Source organism: Microcebus murinus, chromosome 11 (assembly GCF_040939455.1).
Source record: "Microcebus murinus isolate Inina chromosome 11, M.murinus_Inina_mat1.0, whole genome shotgun sequence".
Classification (NCBI taxonomy): Eukaryota; Metazoa; Chordata; class Mammalia; order Primates; family Cheirogaleidae; genus Microcebus; species Microcebus murinus.
The window spans coordinates 25,605,435-25,624,000 of record NC_134114.1 but is presented as its reverse complement, the minus strand read 5'-3'; the positions used below and the strand labels follow the sequence as shown (position 1 = coordinate 25,624,000).

At 40.6% G+C, this 18,566-nt stretch overlaps 1 protein-coding gene and 1 long non-coding RNA gene across 2 annotated transcripts in view; one reads left to right on the top strand and one right to left on the bottom strand.

The window, feature by feature from the left end:
- The window catches only part of ADAMTS12 (ADAM metallopeptidase with thrombospondin type 1 motif 12), a 305,201-nt gene that overhangs the window by 195,184 nt on the left and 91,451 nt on the right, over window positions 1–18,566 (top strand). Inside the window, exons 9-13 of the mRNA XM_020290052.2 lie at window positions 494–638; window positions 2,579–2,671; window positions 4,094–4,239; window positions 8,665–8,834; window positions 17,323–17,456. Coding sequence (XP_020145641.2) covers window positions 494–638; window positions 2,579–2,671; window positions 4,094–4,239; window positions 8,665–8,834; window positions 17,323–17,456 — 688 coding nt within the window. The remainder of the gene's footprint in view (window positions 1–493; window positions 639–2,578; window positions 2,672–4,093; window positions 4,240–8,664; window positions 8,835–17,322; window positions 17,457–18,566) is intronic.
- Window positions 5,106–17,328, bottom strand: LOC109731305 (uncharacterized). The gene is made up of 2 exons (XR_012921668.1): window positions 16,120–17,328; window positions 5,106–5,439 (listed from the first exon to the last, which is right to left on the bottom strand). It is a non-coding gene; the product is annotated as an uncharacterized LOC109731305 (long non-coding RNA).

Here is an 18,566-nt window from a genome sequence, read left to right as displayed (position 1 = left end):
GGTCCCATCCCCCAGGCCACGTGTCAGGGCAGCATCGGAAGGGGTGGGTTTCACTTCTGCTTTCTGACCCTGAGGTCTAGATGGGCTCTGCTCTCCATCTGCAGCTGGGTGAGCATCCCGTCCCCTCCCTGATGGCCATTGTCTCCACAAGGCTTTTTAATCAGCTAATTGTGAATTAAGTCCTTGGAGACTGGCAGGAACAACCAGGACAGGTCAGAAGTGGTCACTCACACCCCACTGGGGGTAGGATGATAATTTTCTAATTTTACCACTGCTCATATTTCCTTGATAACAATTAAACTTGTGCTGTAGGATATGATTTGTATTTTTAAAAATTAATTCCCCCCGTGGGCCCAGAACATTCTCTGCCTTGTGCAAATAAAGTTGTCTTGAAGGACAAATAGTAAACTGGAGGGATGGAAGTTGCTGTTGAATGAAAGACTAAAGATGAAAGCACTTACAACTGCTCTCATTTCTATTAATTTGTTTCCAGCCGAGGCTGGGGATTCTGTCTGGATGACGTACCCAAAAAGAAAGGCTTGAAGTCCAAGGTTATTGCCCCTGGAGTGATCTATGATGTCCACCACCAATGCCAGCTACAGTACGGACCCAATGCTACCTTCTGCCAGGAAGTAGAAGTAAGTGTTGTGGTGGGGTCATTATCCACCTTGACCCTGCCTCCTTGGTGTTCTATGTAGCCTGCAATTCTTTGCAACTGGATGATGGGTGAGATAGTTTGACAGTGATTTTCAGGATTCACAGTGATTCACGCCTGCAGACTCCTTAGCAACCAGCTCAATCCCTAAATCTCTCCCTTTCCTGAATCTCCCATTTAGTTAAAGAGCACCCCACCAACTCCCAAGGTAGGAATAGGATTCACCCCCAATTCATCCTTCTCCTTTATTTTCACCATCCAAATGGTAAGTCGAGCCTTGATGTTGCACCTTTGAAACTGTGGCTCTGGCCTGTTCCTTGCTACTGTCATTACCCCCTACCTAGTCTCTCTCTCATTCCAATTGTTGCTCAAGTTATTTTAATAAAAACACAAGCCTGACCATGGCCCTACTCCACTCTTAGGGTCCCTATTGAGCACAGGGTAAAGTCCCAATCCCTTGTGTGGCATTCCTTTGTGATTTGGACCCTGCATATTCTGTGAACTCATCCTTTTTAGTGAAAAATTGTCAGTGTTAACACATTGATATTGACAAGGCAAGTCTTGCTGAATCCCTGCCAGACTCTGTGCTATATACTGAATAAGACAAAAAGATAACTCAAAAATTAATAAGGCAAAGTCTGTGCCCTCAAGGAGCTTGGTGGCGAAGGGAGACAGACACAGATATTTCAGCACAGTGAGCTAAATACAAAAAGAGACCGAGAACTAAGAGGAGGCAGTAAATATCTGTGCTTAGAAAGAGGAAGCAAACTTAGAGAAAAAAGCTGGTGCAAGAATCCTCACTCCTCACTTCTAACTGGTTACCAAGTTATGCCAATTATGCCTCCTAAATATCTCTCCAATGCACCTGTTCCTAGATGATTGCAGTAGTTCCCCGAGTGGGAGAATCTGATTGCCTTTCCTCAACTCTGATCCATTTTTAAAAATGCAGACAAAGTGACCTTTATAAATGGAAATCTGACTGTGTTCCCCTGTGATTAAAATATTTCATGGCCTCCCTATTCCTCTACAGTAAAGTTCAAATTCTCTAATGTGGCCTGAAAAGGGGCTTTAGGATTCATTGCTCTCTCTCACTCTCTGGCTTTATCCCTTAGAATATCGTTTTAAGCCTTCAGTCTCCAATCTGGTACTCTAGTTGTATGTATGTGGAACTTGGTCACTAATGTGCCATATCTTGGAACCCCTCCTTCCTGTTTTTCATCTCTTTATATCTTCACATTTTGTGTAATCTCTTTATCTTTATCTTCTAATTCACTAGTTCTCTCTTCAGATATGTCTGATCTATTTAACCTATCTATTGACTTTTTAACCTCATTTATTGTAATTTTTACTTACAACAATCTATTTGGTTGTTTTTACAAATTTTCTCTCATTTTATGGTCATATTCCTAATTTAGACTTCCAATAGGATCTTTTGTTTCTTTAATCATATATGGCACATTTATTTTGCAACTTATTCTGGATAATTCCAATGTCCAAAGTCTGTTTCTTCTATTTGGGGTTTCTTCTGACTCTCACTTATTATACATTATTTCCTTTTGTGACTTTTGCCTTTACTGTGAGCTCTTAGTTATGAAACTTCATGTCAGATTTTCTTTTAGGACTTAGATGGCTGGCCCATTCTTTCAGGGAGAATTTTCACTGTCATCCCTGGGTCCATTTAAAATAAGTTATTGGTTTGATGTGTTAACTGCATGAGTGAAATGGGAGATAGTGTGGGTATAGACTCTCTGGGATAACAAGTTAAGTTTGAACCGAGAACTCGAATGATTCCTTTACATCACTCTTACTAACAATAGTGGCATTCACCGAGTGCCACCGAGTGGATGAATGTGCTAATTTTCTATCATAACCGTAGCAAGTTTTGAAAATTCAAAAATGTGCAATCTCACATTCATTTTCCAGAATATCTGCCAGACACTGTGGTGCTCAGTGAAAGGTTTTTGTCGCTCTAAGCTGGACGCTGCTGCAGATGGGACGCGCTGTGGCGAGAAGAAGGTGATGTGTCCAGCTAAGGAAGGAAGGTGGGAAGGCGGTGGGCAGAGAGTTCTTGGGAGCAGCTAGGGAGAAGGCCCTGGAAGGTGGCTCTCCCTGGGTGGAAAGCAGGAATCGGAGGTCAGACAGCCAGAGGAAGGGATCCCACTTCCCCCACTTCTTGTGAGCCTCCAATGGGAATGAGTAAAGAGAGGGCTGAGACCCAATTCCAAACTTTACTTTCAAAACACCTGACCCATCTTTCCCTGAAGAACTCCTGTGGAGTTTGTGGTCAACAACATCTGCCGAGCTTATCAAGCTTCATTTTTACTTTTTTTCCTCCATGTTGAAGATTGGAGGAAAAAAGCAAGCCAGCGGCTTCTTGTTTCCAAAGGTGCAGGATTTAGGCTCCTTATTATCTTTCCTCTCAGTACCTAGACTGTATTTCTTGCAGTTCTGCCCAGTTGCTAAGAACTCAGAGGTGTGAGACATCCTCTAGGCAGCCTGAGAACAGAGTTATATGTGCTGTTCAACTAAGCCAACTGGGTTTGTTGTGGGCCCAGAGGTGTTTCGTGGATGTCTTTATGCAGCTTGAGTGTGACATGACTCATCACAGAGATTAGGGAACCTCTTCAGAATACACAGTGACCAGAAAAAATGAGGAAAAAAGACACCAGCAGATAAAACATGCCTAAATCCTCCACCAAGGGTGGCCATTTCTAACAGCCAAGTTGCATTTCCTTTTGTTTTCATTTTTATATGTTCACCCTCTTAAGCTATTAGTTGTGGAAGGATTGCCTTGAAGAGGGAGAAAGTGAATATTTTCTGAGTCACTTAAAAGGCTAGAACTGTAAACAATAGGGACAGTTATAGGAAAGCAGAATTTTTTCTTGATATAAGAAAGAACTTCCTAACAAAATGAGTTGGTTTTGGCAGTGAAATGGACTTTTTACAGGAGCTTGAGTTCACTCTTGCTGTCATTAAATACTCACAGAGGCTATAAAGAAGTGCCACCCACTGTACCAGTCTGTGAACCTTCATGGTCTGCAACAAGATAGGGGCAAATCAACTATGTCTCTAAACACCTATGTTACTAAGCATACTAAGTTGACATACTTTTCACAGCAAGACTTTCTCAGTGAGGGAGGAAGCGGTGTGTTGATTTATATTCTGACAATCAATCTGCCAGCCACACTGAGTAGCACTCCTACGTTAGCTGTCACTAGGCACCATACATTTCCCTCCCATCCCTGAAACTCTCTCATTCTAAGACCCAAGACTCTTGACAGACACTCCTTATGAGCCCTTCTTTGTTTTACATCTGACATGTGACTGTAGGAGGCCTGTTTGCTCAGGGACAATTGGGTTTAGACTTTGAGAGCCCTTGGCTCAGCTTGCTGTGGGAACCTTCCTGACACACGCATCTCCTGCCTCTTCCCTGTGCAGTGGTGCATGGCCGGCAAGTGCATCACAGTGGGGAAGAAGCCCGAGAGCATCCCTGGAGGCTGGGGCCGCTGGTCACCCTGGTCCCACTGTTCCAGGACCTGCGGCGCAGGAGCCCAGAGTGCAGAGAGGCTCTGCAACAACCCTGAGTAAGTCCAGCAGGGTGTATTTTTCTTCCTTAAGCAAGTGCTGGGAGGCCAGTCTTGAAAGGCATGACCTCACTGAGCTCAGGCTTCCTGAGAGACATGAAATGGATTCCCAACAAACAAAAAACCCAGAAGGTTCACAGAGGGTGAAAAGAAGAGTGGTTCTGTTTTGTTTCATTTGGGCCGGCACTAGCTTCTTACTAAAACTTGGATAAGTAAGCTGATTCTGTCATTTGGGGAAATAAGCAAATTTCTTTTAAATTTGCAATCTCTATGAAAGCCTCTGGGAGATTATGCAATTTAATCCTTCCAGATAACTGTGTTCTATCAGTAAGAGATTAGTTATGCCCAATTTTGCTGATAAGATTGTAGCTTGCTTTAAATCACAATGTACACTTTTATAAAAACATTTTTCTTCTCTAAGGTAACTAGTGAAATAGCTAGGGACATTTTTGAGGATAATTGTTTTTAATGTTTTAGATAAGGAATTTTGTAAGCTCTAGAGTTTCATAGAAGCCTGTTAACGATTCTGTAGATGGCAATTCACAGCTGGCTTTCAATTTTTTAATCAAATTGTATCAATTAAGTTTAAATTTGTTTGTTTTCCAAATATACTTTATGCATTGTTGGTGGGACTACATTTCATTCTTAATTTCATTATTTTCTGATATACTGGTTCCCAAGTAATTTTTAGAAAGTGCACATGTGATGCCTTCTTTAAGTGGAAAATGTATTAACTTCTTTTACTTAGATTTACATTCTTCTGCTTTAAAGAGTAAAAGTGACATTTTTTTAAATGGCAAGTGATAATGTTACCAAAAGTTTGGCACTTGTACTCAAGGCTGCATCAGAAGAATGAGGACAAGTGGTTTGAGGAAAAGGAAAGAGATGTTTATTCATTTGCCAGAAAATGAGGAGGTTGTCAGGTTCCTGTCTTAAAGTACCAACTTCCTGCCTCTCAGCAGGAATATAGAGCTTTTAAAGGGGAAGTTTTCAGCTTCAGGCTATTGTTGTTCAGCTGTAGTTGATGGTTCTGATTCATCCCATCTTTGGCTAAGACAATCTCATGTCCTCTGTCCAGACAATTCCCTTGAGCCATCTCCCATGGTACAAAGAACAGAGGACATGCCCCTGTTCCTCCAGACCACTGGCCTGAGGCAGGGATGTATAAAGGTTTTAATTCCCAAAAGGAGTGGGGAAGTTCTAGAGAGACAGAAAAAACATTTTAATCCTTTTTCAGTCCATTCCCTGTGTTACAATAAAAGTGACTGCAATTCCCTGAGTAACTCAGTTCCAAATCTTATTTCTCCCTTTATACATAGGTGCATACACACACACACACACACACACTATATTTATACTATATATTTTTCTTAAGAGGGTTAATAAGTTAGTATCTGTAAAGATTTTAACACAGTACCTACTACATAGTAAATTGTCAATAAATGGTAGTTATTATAGTAGTAATTATGATATCTTTATCATTTGCTACACACATAAGCATGCATTTGAAAAACCTTTTTAAAAAATTTTTACTCTTTGATAAAAGTTGTTTTTCTTTAAATATACAATTTCTGTGCCTTCAAAAATTTGAAACCAGGAATTTCTTATAGAATTTTAGAGAAATTATCATTTTATAGTTTGTTTCAGTTTGATCAGAAATGTGATTTCCATTTTAGAGATCAGGGAATATAGGCATTTGCTCTGGGACATATTACCAGTATATTCAGCCACCACCACTTTGTAACCTTGGAAGAATAGTAATCTGTGGTTATCAGAGAAGGAACATCCTAGTTGAGAAACACAAGGATGATTCTCTAACTTGGCTTCAGGGAAAAGATGGTCCTAATTCCCATCTCCGGGGCTACAGTTCGTCATGGCATCTCCTCAGTTGAGTGAACACATCTGTTCTCTGTAAGTGGTTTGCTTAAGTTTGTTGAGAACATTGCCCATGGAACCACATCACAGATTCAGTTCTGTCATTGAACCAAGTCACAGATTCAGGTCACTGCATGAACCTATTGACCTCAAGACTGTACCTTGATGTTGGTCAACTGTCAAATGAGAAAACAGTGGGGCTTGGCTCATAAGAGGCTGTCAGCGACATTTGTTAGATGGAAATGAATTGGAGAGATGCCAAGTCACAGAATGTCACTGCATCATCATAAATAAAAGCCAGCCTAGCCTCAAATATCAAGAACAATTCTTAGTACCTTCTACAGGGAGTCAATGAATGAATAGCCTACTATGTGTACTGCCTTGGTCAAAGCTCCTTTATGGGCAAGGAACAGAAGCCTACTCAAGCCATTGTAAGAAAGGTGGGGTGGGAGGTATAGAAAAATCTTATGCACATTTAAGGAGAGCACAGTATAGCAGGATCGACAAGAACTACAACCACACCTAGAACTGGACTCAGCTGCCAGAATTTGAAGTCTCTGTCTCTCAGGACTGTATGGTAGGGAAGTACAACATAGTAGACAAGAGCTTGGGCTGTGGATAAAGGCAGATGATAGTTCAAATATTGGTTCTCCCACCACCAGCTGAGCACTTTGGGAAGATGTCCTTGTTTTCTGTGTCTCTAGAATATGATTTCATCTATGTGTCTCACTTGGCATGCCTTCTGCCTTTGCACTGAGAAGCCACTTCCCTAATCCTTTAGGACTGTTCTCTAGGACCACCCCCTTCATGAATCCTTTCCAACCAGCCAGCTCTGCCCCACACAAAACTCATTGTGCTTACAGTCAGGGACACACAGTTGCTATCTTAAATTTTCTCTCATTTCTTATATAGGCTATTCTTTTTCTCCTCAACAAGACTGTAAGCTTCTAGAAAGCACAGGGCATGGGTCGACCTTCTTCTTCATTCTCTTCTCCCCGGGGCCTGGTGTTGAGCGCATAGTAGTATGCAAATACTGGCTCCATTATTTTTCACAATAACCAAAAAATGCTATCATTTGTTGAGCTCTTACTCTTTGTTAGCTACTCAACTAAATCTTTATGTGCCTTGTCTCATTCAGTACTCGCAACTTATCAGGTAAAATTGTTGTGCTCATTTCACAAATGGAAAAACTGGAGGCTCAGAGAAATAAGGTAACTTGTTCAGAGTCATCCAGCTGCAAAAAGGCAAAGCCAGATACAAACTTGAGGCTATTGGCCCAACTGCAGTAGGAGGTACAATCCCTGATTCAGATGCGGCAGCGAGGTGGAGACATGAAGTCTTACGTGCATTGCCTGGGAGCCCCCTCTAAGCATACATGGTTCCTTCACTTCTCTGAGGCCTATTTTTCTATGCTCCACATGGCCCTTTTGACTGATACATTGATCACTGGCCACTGATGGGGAGCTTGGTATGCCTGCACCTGCATCACAAAGGAAATAAAAATTTGAGAATGATTATTCTAAAATAAGATTAATTTATTCATATTTACTTATTTAATGTTTATTAAGAGACTTCTAACCTCAGTACTGCTAAGGCACCATAGACGACATAGATATTGGAATGAGTCATCAGAGAACTATCTTTGGGAATGGTGAGTTCAGGAAGTGCATACAGTTGGTACGTGATGTGTCATTTAAGAGGAGAAAGACATTATTTCTGGGGGGAATCTGGGAAGGATTCATGATGGAGGTAGCATTCAACTGGTCCTTAAAGCATGGGGAGTATGCCTAGTAGATGTGGGGACCATAAGAGAGGGAGAAGCTATCCAAAGGCGCAGAAAAGCTATATTAAATAAGGCAGCTTGCACGATGGGAGCAGTGTACAGATGAAGGGGAGTGTGGGAGGCAAACCGTCAGGGGAGTTAAGGCAGGAGCATGAGGGCCTTGAATGCCAAGCGCAGGAGGCTGATGTGACCATTGGACGTCATTAGAGGTTTTTAAATAAGAAACTAAAATAATTAAGGTAATCTGAAAAATTAACCAGACAACAGTGTGAAAGTGGGCAGGGGCAAGACAGGAATGGAGATAGGAATTGGACTGAATTGATGACTGTGGAGTCAAAGAGGAGGAAACGAATGTAAAGAGACAACTGATGACCAGGCAGTGGATGACTATAAGGTCCTTGGGAGGCCAAGGAGGGATGATTCTGAAATCTGACCACTTTCAACACCATACAGGAGTCAGAGAAGGAGCCGATTTGAGAGGAAAATGATAGATCCCTTTTCGGTATATATTTTGCCTGGAGGATATATACAGGTGAAAAAAGGTGTACAAAATATTTCAATATAAGCAGCTATATGCTTAGGACTGAAAATGTCAGGAGGAAGGAAAAAAATGTGTAACACTGGAAGCAGTTATTTAAAAGGTGAGTTTTAAGGGCAGAGAGAAACATGGTTTGGCAAGGAACAGGCATGGCCAGATGCCAGAGGAGTTTTAAAGGAAAATGACCTTTAAGGAAGCTAAAAGAAAAATTTGTCTATTTCATTTGTAGACCAAAGTTCGGAGGGAAATATTGCACTGGAGAAAGGAAACGCTATCGCTTGTGCAACGTCCACCCCTGTCGCTCAGACACACCAACATTTCGGCAGATGCAATGCAGTGAATTTGACACTGTGCCTTACAAGAATGAATTTTATCGCTGGTTTCCTGTTTTTAATCAAGGTGAGGAACTGTAGCAGTGTTTCTCAGATCTAGGCCCACAGTCGTTCTTAGGAAGCATTTCTATGTCAAGGTTTCTGTGATCCATGCAAAGTTTAACGAAGAGAATTGTTCCATCAGGAGTTTTATGTTTTAGAATATGGAAACATTAACCTGGTTAAATTGATCAGTAAGTGTTGAAAGCTGAATATGTCCAACTCTGTCTGAGCTTTGTGGGAGACAAAAAAGAGTGTCATGAAACATGGTGACTCACTTCAAACCAGCTGAGGTGCAATTTAGTGATAAATGGGGCATACAGGAATTCAGTAACTAATTGCTTGTTGATGGGCATGTGGAACTGACTGTGATTTTGGCAGAAATTCAGAAAAGAAGGTCATTGTGGATTTGGAATAATTGCAAAAAAGGATGATTCGTAAGCATGAGTAATCTTTAGTGAGTAGCATGAGTAGTCTTTCTACTAAAAGGAAAAAGGAAACCATTCAAAATAGAGTCATTCCAAGTAGGAAGAGAATAGCATGAGGAAAAGCAAGACAACAGGAATGTCTTCATCAGAAATGAACCTGTGCCAGCTCTGGGCCAGAAATCAGCATTTCATATGCCCTGCAATATGAGAAGGGTAAAAAGTAAAATCAAACATCTAAAGAATGCACGTCAGGGATGGGGACATGATGGAGGTGGAGAATGGAACAGTGGCCTTGGCAAAATTTTGTCTGGGTTAGGACCAGGTACACATTCTCTCCTGAAAATGAAGAAGAATGAAGCAATAGATCAACATAGAAACCCATCTTATTTGTGCTGTTTGTTTTATTTGAGTGGGAAATGAACAGAAAAGATTTTCTTGAACTAAGGAAATTTGAGTCAAGGTAATAAAAAAAAACTAATCAAATTTTTCATGATTTTTAAGTTCCTGAAATTCCAGTGTGATAGGACATGAGAAGAATCATAGATTCGACAATCATGTATTTGGGCTGTTAGAACACTGGTATAAGCAATAGCTTTTGAAAGAATGACTCTGCAGTGCTTTGCCCACTTTGTGTCTCTAAAATATCCTGATGGCTATGGATTGTCAGGGGCAACAACTGCTCCTTGCCCCCAATTGTTTGGTGTCATTCATGCTGTAGGAAAGTGAGTCATTTGGTTATTGGTGCAGTGTAGCTTCCTTTGTCAGGCAGTTGACTACAGGAAAACTCATGTATATACTCAGGTGGACTCCAAAAATAAGTAGTGATGAAAGGTACACCTAGTCAGTACTTTCTATTATTTTGCACATTCTCTATTTTGATAAAACTATTTGGGTCAGTGGTCCTGCGGACTCTGAATGAGCAGTCTTTCAGAACTAAGATAGCACAGCTGCCCCAGTGGTATGAGGGTGATTACTTCGGGGTCCCTCTCCCAGATGTAGGTTGGATTTGTATGTACCTAACTCTGATGGCTCAAGTAGCTGGACTTGGAATAAAGATATTTGATTCAGCTTTGCATTTTATTTGTTTATAAGCATTTATCCTGTGTCTACCTTTCTCATAGCATAGCAATAGGTGCTAAAGAAATGAGAGTTGTAAGAGTAGACATAAATTTGATTATTTACAAAGCAATCAGTTTGTATCTATAACTGGGATTCAGTTTGCCACCTGCTGAGGTCACTGCCTGTCTTGGCCGGCAGCATCCATTCTCTATCCTAGTGGTTTCCTTACAAGCTCCTGTGCTATTATTTGGGCACATTGACTATCTACTGAGTAGCTACTACCTTGACCAGCACACTGATTTCTTTCTCCATTAAACTCTAGCCTACAGCACTGCTATTTGCTTTGCTAGCAGGCATCCCTGGTGGTAGATCACTCATGTCAACCACAATGTGTGAGCACTTATTCTGTGCCAGGTATCGAGCACAATACAACTTCCCAGGCTTCCTTTAGAAATCCCCATAGGATAAAATAAATGTCCAGCAGAGTTTTCTGCCTCTTCAGTGGACCGTGATACTCACCTGGTAAATGACCTTTGGCAGATTTGCTAAGTACCCAATGACAGAAGAATCACAGATCGAATGTTTGGAATGAGCACAATAAACTCCGCCAAATCTGATAATTTTGAATCTCTGTTCCATGGAATCCCAGGGATCCTAAAAATGCTTGATTCTAACTTTAGTTTTCAAGAGAAATTTTTAAACTCTTTTATTTAGTTTGTTTTTAAATTTTTTTGTTGATACATGTTAGATATATATTTTTTCAGGGCACATGTGACACTTTGATACATTCATATAATCAAATCAGGGTAATTGAGAAACCAACGCCTTAAGTATTTATCTTTTCTTTATGCTAGCAACATTCTCCTCTAGTTATTTTGAAATGTACATTAGATGTATGTTAACTGTAGTCACCCTACTGATCTATCAAACACCAGGTCTTATTTCTTCTAAGTGTATATTTTTACCCATTATAAACTATTTTTAAGAGTGCAATAAAGAATAATACTTACACTAAAACATATATTACATATCAGGTTTTAACATATCAAAGACCACCAATGCATTAATTTAGATAGTCAAATCAATTTGGTTTTCTGCAGACCTTAGAATAAAATTTCTACTGCCAACTCAAGTGAATTGAGAATATCCTGAGATTGTAGGTTGAGTTGTTCTAAACTGTTACCATTGGCAACTACTTGTTTGCAGGAATCAGGATATTTTGGTATTGTGCAACTGAAAACACTCACAGAAAAAAAGTTGTAGACGAAATACACCTATAAACTGCCATCCATAGCCTAATTCCAAAATTTCCTATTCATCTTAATAGTCTCTATAGATCCCACACTTATTTTTAACTGTTATATGCATGAATTTAGAAAATTTACACTTAATAAAATCCTGATTTTTATCTGCTTTATTTACTTTTCATTAGAGAAAAGAAAAATAATTCTCTGCTTTAGAAAGTTTGAATATTACTGATTTAGATCAAGCTACTGTCCAACATAAATATTTTCTTCCCAGCATTCCTGACAAAAAAAAAAAATTGTCCAGACTCCACTTGATCACATTCACGTAGGCACCGTGTGATGAATGGCTATGCGTTCACTGCCATTTCTGAGCCAGGGTCAATACCAGGCATGTGACTATAGATGATGTCACTTCCCCCTTCCCCATCCTTTAGAGATGAAGAAAACTGAGTCTTAGAGAGGACAGTAACTTATTCAAGGTTACAGGATTGTAGATAGTGGAGCTAGAATTGACGTACAGATCTGTTTGACTAAAACATATTTTAAACTAACTTCTGTGGGCTCCCAGGGACTTCAGTAGCTTATGGTAACAGAAATGTGTTTATATCCGTGTCTTCTATTGGGAAATGAGGCAATGATCAGAGCTGAGTCTTGACACTATCACTTTCCTGAAATCTGCCTTCCTTTATGGGTTTCTTTCTTTCTTGGAGCACTACAATAATCCTCATTTAGGTTGATTTTTTTCATTGTGCTTCTAAATCTTTAAGCTTTATTGCTGCTTGATACCAGTGCAGTTTCCCAACATATGTCAAATGTGGGGTGGCTGAGGTGGGATAGGATCCTTTGGGAATGTCTTTAAGGGATTGTTACAGATTGGGTTCCCCAAACACAGACTGTGAGACAGAGACTAGCATGCAGGAAGCTCAGCAGCTCTGTGAGGGAAGGGAAGAAGTGGAGCGGGCAGGGGAGAAGCCAGGCTGCAATGCAGTCCTATCTAAGGAGTTGTCCAAGCCCATGGGGAGCTCTGAAGCCAGAACGGACCTTCAAAGATGCGACAGATGTGGTGGCAGAGCCAGGCCCTTAGACCCCATAGACTCAGTCACTGGACATGGTCTGCCCCAGAGGGGTATGTATCCTTGGCAAGGGGTATGTATCCAGTCAAGGCCAACAACTGAGGGCTAATGCTAGCAGCCTTCCCAGGAGCTGGAGGGCTAAGTTCCAACACCTGGGGGTAGTGGGGAGGACCACGGCAGTACTCATAGTGCAAGGATACTTGGGGTTTGGAAGGAAACAGCCTTTGAAGAGAATAATGTAAGTGCAGGGAACAACCTGAGAGATCTAGGCAAGCTTCTCATTTCAGAGATTAGGAGTCCATGGCTTCCACAAGGGAAATGAGGGAATGATAACGTAAAATGATGATGCTATTTGCAGACCCTGCAAGCCGTTCACAACTCTCTTTGCCCTCACTTTCTTCTGTAATAGCAAGGGAAAACTGAATGACATACCAGCCTGTACATCCTCAGACCTCGTTCTGACCAGAGATAAAGTGGAAGCCTCGCCGGGCAAAGCTCCTGGGAAGGTCATAATTGGTGCCAACTCAGCCGGCCCCTCAGCTCCCTGTGATTATCCTTCCCCTTCCTGCTCCCTGGGGTGGGGATGGGGGGAGGGGTGGCAGTTGTCTGCAGCCATGAAGTTGGAAGCCCCATGCTAAGACAGCTGAGCAGGAAGATAGGAGGAAGAGAGCTCTAAACTCCTACCTGTGGACTTCTTGTTGTGTGAGAAAAAAAAAAATAAATAAATTCCTGCCCGTTTAAGGCAAGGAATAGCAATATTTTCTGATGATAGCTATTTTACACTTTTATCAGTATTTGCTCTGTGCTAGGCACTTTATATGCATTTTCCTAATCTTATCTCTACAAAAAAAAAAATCCTTCAAGGAAAGCTATTTTTGACCCAATTTTTATGGATGAGCTAATAGGTTTAGAGAACCTAAATAACTTGACCAAATTCAGACTATGTGATATAACCCAGAGTTAGCCCAGTTAACTCTGCAGCCTAAATCTTAACCACTAAAACAAACAGGGACTGGGTTAAGCCCATTTCCAGAACAACAGTGCAGTGACCTTTGAATTTACTCTTAGATGGTGTTCACATCTTTAAAGACTTAAATTATTTTATGTCCAAGAAGCTCTGGTAAAAGCCCCAATAACCCTTTGTATTATGACTAAGATTGAGTTTATTAAATTTATCTACCTTGCCCTTGAAAATCAGTGTTTTCTGAACATTTGAACAATGACGACAAATTAATTGCTACAGTTCTTAAGCAATTTAAATTGCAATTCTAAATTTAATGCCCCAGTTCTTAAACATCGTAAGCAAAAGACACAACTTAAAAATATACAGTACATAGAAAACTTATTACTGACCTTAACCTAATGTACAACTTTAATGACATGGGTTCAATTCATTTTTTGAAATTATTTCTATTCCTGTTTTTATACCTTTCTGTATATATAATGGAATATATTTATTTTAATGCCTTCCTATGTTTATCTAATATATATTTTTATACATTCTGGAGATTATAATAATATCACCACATTGGAAAGTAAAAGAATACCATTTTAGACCAGCCAAAGTTACAGAGTCTTGATAATTATTTGACTGATTTCAGTTGTGATACAGGGTCAGGATTTTTCATTTATGTTTTTTTCCCTCAAGCTGATTTGATCCTAGTCTTTAAACTGAGCTTCCTTTATATGTAAACATAATTTGTTACGTCAATAAAACATTTTAAGTTTTGCCTTTTGCTTGAGGTTTGGTATTTCTCGGAATGTGAGGAAGAACAGCAGGGGGCACACCGCAGGTCCCAGGGGGCTCATGCAGGGCCCATCATCCCATGGGACTTCACTTACAGAACACAAGTTCAAAGATGAAATGATTAAGAATATCAAGACAGCGACCACAGAGCATTCAACAAGTGCGAGCTCCAGGGTGACAGCACAGGTCTCACGCCCATAAATGCCTGCCTGTCAATGGAGTCTAGAGACTGTGGTTTCTTCAAATTGGTGAAACGCGAATTGCAATCTACTCACAAAACGTGGAATGCATCAGAACTGTTCCTTAGCCTAAGAAACGTTTTGATCCTTCTTAGCAAGTTTGAGCTTTCATTTCTAACCATCACTTCTTAAGATCATTATCCAAAAATGTTAAGCCATCCTGTTTCAGTAGAATTGAAAATACAACCTTTGATTCAGTAAGTCCATCCCGTTTGCTAAGCCTCCTTTGAGAGGATTAATCAGACAGTGTGAGGGTGAGAGTTCACTAGCAAATTGGTTTTAGAGCTTTCACTCAGCTGAATTATAAATGGACCTGAAAGCTAGAGGGGAAAAACATCACATGACCCAGGCAAACGGATAGGTGAATGAATGTGAGACGATGAAAGTACTCAACCCTACACAGATGATGGACTCTGCGAGCTTTATGTCTAGAGCAGAGACTCTCTGACACCCATGATGACTGCTGAGAATTAAGACCATCCATTGGCACCCCTACCGCCTCCTGCAGATCCCTGTGTCACAGGACAACCTAATGACATACCCAGAGCCCCTGCAGACCACCAGGAAAGACACAGCCCAGAGAAGGAGGGGACAGGGATGCAGTACCTCAAGCTCAGCCTTATAAACTGCTTAATAGCACTGACCCTTCAATGTACAATGGCTGCTTTCAAGCACAGAGTTCGTTCTGATAGGTCATAGTGGTTGGTGGGGACTCTGGCAGGGGCACAGCAGTGGGTCTGTGTGCTGTTATTGTTGTCACAGAGGTTATTTACTAGATATTTCTAAGACTCCATACACTTCTGCACTTATATTCAACAGTGTTTCTTATGGGCAGTGAACTTCAGTTAACCTGTCTGACCTTGAAGCATGTACTAGTTCTGTATTGTGGAAACAAGAGGGAGGGAAGTTTCAAAATAAGGGTCTCTCTTCATGGGGATGTATCATGATATCACGGGAGAAAGGAGACTTTTCTAGTTTTCTTATTTGATGGACAAGACTTATTATTTTTAAAAGGAATATATGTGTCTTAGAAAAATGCAAGTGTGCAAAATAGAATGAAATGAAAATGAATTTGTATTATTACACCTCAGAGCTAACCGTAGTAACAGCAGGTTTTTTGTTTGCACACAGATAGCGTCATACTTTGCTGTTTATTTAGCTTTCTTGATACACTGAACAGTAGTAGCTCACGGCATCATAGTCATTTTGACTTTGTCCATGTTCTCAGACAACTTATCTACTGCACATTATATAAAATCAGTTGGCATTCTTTATTTGCTTTTACCTTTCTTCTTTAAGCTTTGAACAAGATATTCTCAAGTTTTTCACTTAAAGAAAAACAACACATAACATTCAAAAGAAAATTATTATTCAAATTCTCACCCTATATATGTACTACCTGTTAAAATTTTAAGGCAATTTATGTTTTAAAAGTTATCTATCTTTCTGGTTATTCTGTGTACAAATATATGGGTATGTATTTTATTAAGTAGAAGTTTCTGCATTGTACATCATCCTACCTTCATTCACAAGGGAGTAGAAAACTGAGCCTTGGGATGGATTCAATGTAGGACCCAGGATGATGGGATGGACCACTATAATAAGCAGGTTGGCTTCAGCAAAAAAGCAGGTCCTTTGTTTCTATGTGGCTGTCAGTCTGTGTCCAAGCCCTTCTTGGACTGTAGCAGAATAAGGGAGAATATTCATCAGGGGCCAGGTTGTGCTGGTGGTGCTGGTGGTGGTGATGCGGAAAACGTCAGATGCTGGGCGTGGCCGCTTGCCACCTCCTCATCGCTCAGCATCCCCATGGGCCAGCGCTGCACGGGCGGTTGAAGGGCACACTGTTGGGAACCCTCAGTGGTGCTGCCGGCCCCGTGTGCCGAGCCAGGCCCTCCTGCCACCGCCTGCTTCCACCCAGCTGCTCGTGTGATCCTGATTGGGTAATTTTTGAATCCCACTGTTGCTGATTGGTTGTTAAAGCTTGCTGCTGATTGGATGTTAAAGCTTGTTGCTGATTGGATGTTAAAGCTTGATGATGATTGGATGTTAAAGCTTGTAGTTGATTGGACGCTTTTTGAGCCCTACCAAGGGTATAAAAGCAGGAGGGGAACAAGGAAGAAGGGTCAGAAGATCAGAAGACTCAAAGAGAACTGTAATACTTGCTGGGTTGAGCCTGTTGTGGAAGAATAAAGACTGTTCTCTGACTCTTCGTGTGTGGCGCCCGGTTCTTTCTCCAGTCGAGAGCTGTAACACTAGCTGTACATCTTGCTGCAACAGTGGTGGCGTTAGTAATGAGCTGGCCCTGTGAGAGGGAATGGCCTCTCTGCCGGAGGTCTACTTATCTGCTGTGAATGATGAGCAGGCATCATGCTTGCCTGGAGTCCTGGCCGCTGGTTTTGATAACTTATTTTCTAGGCTGACCTCAAAATGCTCAGTGCCTTATTTTTCACAAGCAGAGTTCAACGTTGGATTGAAAGATCTCATCATTTATAACAAAAGGGCCTAGCACTTTTAAACAATCTTCCAAATTTAATTCATTATAAAACACCTTCAATTGAAGAAAGAAAAAAGCCTACATTTCAGCATGTGTGTCAGAAAGGTCAAAGGTGGGATCACCAGATTAAACGACAGTTGGGGATCATGCGTGCAAAGAAATCCTGGAAGGAGGGCGCTGAGCTCAAAAGCTAACTTGTAGGGATTTGTCTTTTTCTCTTTTCCTTCAGTACATCCCTGCGGGCTCTTCTGTCGACCCATAGATGGCCAGTTTTCCGAGAAAATGCTGGATGCTGTCATAGATGGTACCCCTTGCTTTGAAGGCGGCAATAGCAGAAATGTCTGTATTAATGGCATGTGTAAGGTATTGGGTATGTTTCCTTAATCTACAACTTTTATAAAATCATGACTTTCACTCATTCAGGCAGACAGATGTTCTAAGCTTGTGCTTTCATGGCATTTACCTCTTGTCTGGGGTTTACACGTGGTCTGTTAGACAAAAAAGGTGAGACTTCTCAGTGCTCATCAAAGTCAGTTTGGGACTGAATAGTTTCTTCTTCCTGCTGCCATCTTCATTTCTTGATTTGTTGACGTGCATTATAAGATTATTTCAGGCACTGACCAGGGCCAAATTGAAGAAGAACCAAATTAAAGGAGGAATTACTAGGATAAGGCAGCCGAGGTTACTTCACTGGCATTAAATTTGAGAAAAACTGAAATTAATAGTAGTTTGTATAGTGCTTTTCACAAAGCATTTTTACATTTAATTCTCCATTGATTATCAACATGATCATCTCAGAAAGAGAGATGGCATAAATCAGGCTTCTGATTAGTCAACTCCATCTTTATATCAATTATTTAGATCCAATTTGTTAATGCTTTTAAGTGTACAACCATTAAAGAATTCCTTCTCATTGATTACACTTTGCTTTGCAAGGAACTGAGAAACAAGTTCTTGGACCACGATCCAACACCCAAGCATAAATCTCAGCTTAAAGAGAAGGTGTTTTTCATCAATTAAAAGCAACCTGTATAGAAATATCTAATGAACTGTTGAGAAAGCACAATTCTAGTGCCAGAGCTCTAGAATATGAACTGAACACCATCATTGATTAGCTGTATGATCCTGTATATCTTTCTAAGACTCTCTTTTCTGTCATAAAATGGGGATATTAAGGTATCTATCTGGTTGGGGGTCAAAGAAATTAAACAGGGTCATATAGGTTAAGCCCTTAACAGAGGCTCTAGTATACAATAAATTCTTAATAAATTTTGTTTTCAAAAATATTTATTATAATTTTTTTCAACAGGACAAAATTGCACCCCAGTCCCACCCCATGAAAAGCTCTTGTGCATAAATGTTCAGCACCCTATGAAGGTGCATATATTTTCTTGAAATTGCGTTTTGATTTATTTAAGTGGTAACCAAAACCCAGGAGGCAAAATGATTCCCAGGAACAAGAATGCTGAGGAC